The sequence below is a fragment of the Amphimedon queenslandica genome, unplaced genomic scaffold (genome assembly GCF_000090795.2).
Source record: "Amphimedon queenslandica unplaced genomic scaffold, v1.1 AMPQUscaffold_13016, whole genome shotgun sequence".
Lineage (NCBI taxonomy): Eukaryota > Metazoa > Porifera > Demospongiae > Haplosclerida > Niphatidae > Amphimedon > Amphimedon queenslandica.
The window spans coordinates 45443-50444 of record NW_003546748.1 but is presented as its reverse complement, the minus strand read 5'-3'; the positions used below and the strand labels follow the sequence as shown (position 1 = coordinate 50444).

The 5002-nt window shown below is 38.1% G+C and overlaps 1 protein-coding gene across 2 annotated transcripts; it reads right to left on the bottom strand.

Annotated features, from left to right (window-relative positions):
- Positions 1 to 1074: 1074 nt before the first annotated feature.
- On the bottom strand, positions 1075 to 4389 carry LOC109585738 (uncharacterized). Of its 2 annotated transcripts, XM_020001864.1 has the most exons (6): positions 3673 to 4389; positions 3556 to 3629; positions 1915 to 2140; positions 1438 to 1872; positions 1209 to 1384; positions 1075 to 1166 (listed from the first exon to the last, which is right to left on the bottom strand). In XM_020001864.1, the coding sequence occupies exons 1-5, from the start codon at positions 4289 to 4291 to the stop codon at positions 1212 to 1214; spliced, it is 1527 nt and encodes a 508-aa protein (XP_019857423.1). In that variant the 5' UTR covers positions 4292 to 4389; the 3' UTR covers positions 1075 to 1166; positions 1209 to 1211. The 2 variants fall into 2 exon arrangements, with proteins under 2 accessions (XP_019857423.1, XP_019857422.1); XM_020001863.1 differs by having other exon boundaries at positions 1075 to 1384.
- Between the last annotated feature and the right edge of the window lie 613 nt (positions 4390 to 5002).

Here is a 5002-nt window from a genome sequence, read left to right as displayed (position 1 = left end):
GTGATGATTAGCCATAGGCTTAACTTAATATTTTTATGAAGTCACGTGATCAGACTGGTGCAAGTTTTGTGCAAAGCGCTGTACGACATATTAAACACGTTGTTACGACGTTTTTATGTCGTGTCGACGTAAATCACGTCAACACGACGTCATAAGGTAGGGATATAATTTTGAAACATTTGGCTTGCCATACGGGCCTGACCCTCACAAAGGAGGAGGGTCAGGACCAATCCAACACTCTTTTTCGTGGCACTGCACAGATTTGTGCAGTGACGTATCATGAGTCATCCTGAGTTAAATGAAAATGGCGGATTTGAACGGGACCTTTCTCTGGACCTTTCTAGCAGCAAAACAAGGCAGACAATCTCTAAGAACTTTTCTAGAGACACTGGAAGATACAAAGGACCTTAATATGTCTTTTAAAGAAGAAATAGAAGCCCGTTATGTGTTTATGGTGACGAAAACGATCCGGCTGTTAGGAACATTTTACCATGGCATTTCCATTTTTTCCTAGCTTCTCTAACTCGGTTTAAAGCTAGCCCTTTCACCATCTTTTACATGTGCAATTATATCTATGCCAATTTAGACCTAGTTCTATCGAACTGCTCAAAATGCGATCTTTTGCATGGTTTATTTATGACTGAGTCTAGAGAAGGAGCCTGAAGGAAACTGATTTGTATCATCTTTCAGCCCAAGAAGCACCATACAGCACATTTTTAAATAGCCAAATGTAAGCATTGAGCTCCACCCAGCCCCACCCAAGCCATAGAAGTGTACACCAAAAGAGTGTTGGATTGGTCCTGACCCTCCTTCTTTGCGAGGGTCAGGCCCGCCTGACTAGAGAAGTGGATAGTAAGATTATGTGCATTTCTTGGCTGAACTCTTGCTTTTACTACCTGTTTGTTTAGTCCCATGCCAATAGTTCTTGTATCAAACTATCAATATGCCAACATCAATTACTCAGAAAGTTGCACGATAATGGTTCTTATTGATGAATAATTGATAATGATAGTGATAAGGATTCCAGTCAAAGCTACACCATAGTACCAGTTTTATTGTTGTTATTAACTTTTGTAAGTGAAGCCACAATATTTTTTGGTAACTTTCTCCCTTTTCTTTTATGATAAACATAGAATAAACATAGACAGTGTTATGAACATAGTAAACTAAAATAATAATGAAATACAAAGTGGATAAGAAAGTATTACTTTTTAAATATGCACAGTTGTTTGGATCTTTTGTTGTTTGTTTGGATCTTTTGTTGTTTGTTTGGATCTTTCTTTTTTCGAGGATTTAGCACACACCACAACAATAACTGCAAGCATTGTGATAACAAGAACAATGAAGCCAGCAACTATGACTGGAACTATCACTGGTACTGTCACTAAATAAAAAGGCAATAGTAATTGTTAAAGATGCTACCGGTAACAAGCTTACAGTTTATAGTAGAAGAAAGCGTAGAACTGGGTGAAGGACTTGAAAAGGATACAATAGAAGTAGCATGAGACAACGATCTAGTAATAGTATGTGTGGTGTATGTAGTGGCAATAGTATTATGTGTTGTGGCTATGTTGATGTTTAACATAATATTTTCAAGTACAACTGCTGGATTAGTACAAATATGCCCTGGTCCATCACAAGCAAACAATGACCAGTTACCATTATTATTTGATGAAGTGGCTGGGATTGTACTAGCACACCATTCAAAGATTTTATTAGGTACCATCACATTAAATGGTAATAATTCTGATCCTCTCTCAACATGCAAGTGGATGCTTTGAATCTCACAATGATCAATCAAGTGAAACCTAAGACACAATGATGTAGTATCATTTTGTGAGAGGTATTCTATGTCTTGAATATCATGTGTACCTATAATTAGCTAAAAATCAAGTCAATTGTCATGAAACTCACTTGTCTCTAACAGTTGACTTATGATTAGTCTTCCAAGATAATTGAAACACAAGGTGTGATTGTATTTCCTTTTAGCTGGCAAACTATTCGTAGAATTAATTTCATTTTTTGTGATGCTGACTTTTCCTGAATTGTTTACACACTGTTCCTCGTTGCAACTTACTATCATTGCATCCTTCAGGGTTTCATTATTAATGGAGCATTCATTTATGTTGAGATGATCCAGCTGCAGAATAACAAACGTAACAGTGTAAAAAATATTCCTATAATTGATTTCACCACCTTGCAAGTACAGCTGGGTTCTTATTAAGACTTATAGAGGCTCTTTCTACCTTGTGATGCTTGTAGAGAAGTCCTTAGACAGTATCTTTATGTTCTCTTGCTGTTAGAAGGCTCATAACTTTGTCCATGTGTAAGCCGCCATTTTGTTTGCCGTGACCACACCCACTACGTAAAGGAGCGTGGGCGGGTGGTTGCTAAGGCTTATGAATTTTGTTATTTCTCCAATACAACATGTATAGAAGAAATGTAACTGTGGACATACAAATACCGTAGGTCGGGTTATATTCGCGGCTGCTAATATTCGCGGTGATAAAAAACTAATAAAGAAGTTCAATTAAATACCATGGAAACAAATTGATTGTTGCTATGACAATTGACCACGTGTTTATACAATTACAGTGTTCAGCAGCTAATTAGCTACTCTTGAGTAGAGCCATCCAGACTCCAGTTCTGTATCTGTTATCTTCTTGTATAGATGGACCGCAGCCTGGTCCTGTGCTTCAATACCACGCCGTTTTCAATTAAAATAGCATCCAGTTGCTATGGCAATTGCTAGCCGCGGGAAAAAAATCGCGAATATTAGCAGCCGCGAATATAACCCGACCTACGGTATACAAACATTGCACGTGGGTGAAATCAATTATAGGAACGACCTGGGGGCTGGGGGCGTTAAAAACAAAAAGTGAAGACCCACCCCTCAGGCCTCACAGTATATACTATGTCCCAACTGAGTTTGGACCAAGAAAAACTGGAATAACTTTTTATAGGAATGTGGGATAAGGGTGAGACTTTCACAGGTTCTTAGTCGCCCAATGCCGCTTCAGGATCTCAGGTCTTGGGTCTCTCAACCCTTGGGAACCCTGAGAACCGGGTTCTCCCTATAAACCCAATGGCATACCAAAGCTAACCGCAATGACGTTCTATGATGTCATAGTTTACATAAGCACATGTGGTCGAGCGCCCAAACTGATAATTCTTCTTTTAAAATGCTAACAGAGTGAGATCTTCTGATAATGATGGCCTTTATGAAGACTAACTGACTCCAGGAGCTATTGTACTGCTTATCAGGAAGAGCGAGACTGGTTTAAGAGTGAAACAGCACGGCCGAAATATCGGCCATGTCTCTATGAATCTCATTATAAACGTCATTAGTGACGTAGCTACATTTTTCAAATTCCAATGCAGCTGCTTCCACTTCCGGTCCATTCTCAGTTGGGACATACCGGTAGTATAGTAATGACAGTTTATAGCCCCACCTTTAAATATTTGAAATTATTATTATTGCATATGGTGCAAATTAGAAATATTGCATATGGTGCAAAAAATGTACACACTCTTTCTTTCCCAAGTTTAACTGACTTTTGTGTGAAAAACAAATGTCCAGTTTCCTCCATTATCATCACATCTGTATTCCACAGTTAGTGGTATTGTACCTTTGGGTTAATATTATTTAGTGCATAACATACTGTCACATACCATTTAATGTTTTTGAGATATTAGTGGAATTGCTGTAACCTATTTGATTTGCAGCTGTTGCGTTTACAATGACAGTGACACTTGCTTTATAGTCAAAATAATTTTCCTTTGTGTAGGAGAAAGAATGATGAAGATCACTTGTTACACTATTCAATCCCATGTTGTCTGTGATCCTAAAAGTTAATCCTATGCCTGGGGGTGCAAATATTGGATCCCAAGTTACAAATGTGTAGTTAGCAAGCTGACAGACTCTATTATTTCTAGTGCCGTCTGGTAACTCATATGCGTATATTACTGCAGGGTTAGTCTCCTCGTAAGTCGAGCCAATTGCCAAACATCTAACTGTCGTTGTGTTTAACTCCTTCGTCACAATAAAGGTGGTATTTATCTTTCTTCCTCCACCTGCTATATCTTCATTTAATGTTTGGCTGCTCACAGAATACCCTGGCGGTGCGGCATATACAAAAGTAAGCGTGTAGCCATCGTTGTGAGTTCCACATTCGAGAAAAACGGCTCTTCCAACAATAACATTCGTCTGTTTTGGTGTCAAAAAGAAAAAGTCTTCCAGTCCCACTGAGGTAGACAGCAAAAATAGCAGCAATGACAAAGCTTTGCCCATAGTTTTGATTCATATCTGGTAAACTACCTCCGTACCATCGATTTTTTACTTCTCACGATTTCCTCTAGAGTAAAGGTGGGAGTTTACGGACAGCGGCAGTATCCGTTATTCCATGTTATATTTGACTGCAAATGATTTGACTGCAAATGATTAATGGTCGATTGCTAAGTCCAAATAATCAAGTGTCTCTTAAAATACAAAAAAAACTTCAACAGCTTGAAACTGCAGATTGAAAGTTTTGAATATGCCAACATTATATATCAATACAAAGGAAATTAATTACACTATTTGATGGAACTATGTAAAACAATATTATAAATAATGTAGTAAGAGTTATTTAAGAGCAAATACACCTTGGTGACGGAGGCAGTTACCGGACAGTGATAATAATCACACAGTAACAGCAAACACAAGGGAGAAATGGAAGACTGAAGACTTGGAAAAGGTTATAGAGACAGTTTGTGAAAAAAATTCTCTGGTACTGCTAGAGAAAATACTCAATACCAAAGAACTCCACCAATACATGCATGACCACTCCAGCTTCAAAAATTAAGCAAGTTTCAGCAAGGCTTTGTCCATCACCTATGCAAGAAAAGAATGAATTAGTAGAGTGGATTATCAAAATAATTAAAATAAGGTATCAGATAGCCTTGCTACCTCCAACAAAAGGCCCAACAGTTTCCGACAATATCCGAAAAAAAGAATGGTGGC

What these genes read in the sequence shown, in the direction of transcription:
- LOC109585738 (XM_020001863.1), bottom strand. Translation starts at nt 4,291, where the DNA reads ATGGGCAAAGCTTTGTCATTGCTGCTATTTTTGCTGTCTACCTCAGTG. An exon ending in TATCTCAAAAACATTAAATG is followed by an intron (nt 3,630 to 3,672) that starts GTATGTGACAGT and finishes ATTAACCCAAAG; the next exon opens with GTACAATACCACTAACTGTG. An exon ending in CATTTGTTTTTCACACAAAA is followed by an intron (nt 2,141 to 3,555) that starts GTCAGTTAAACT and finishes GTTATTCTGCAG; the next exon opens with CTGGATCATCTCAACATAAA.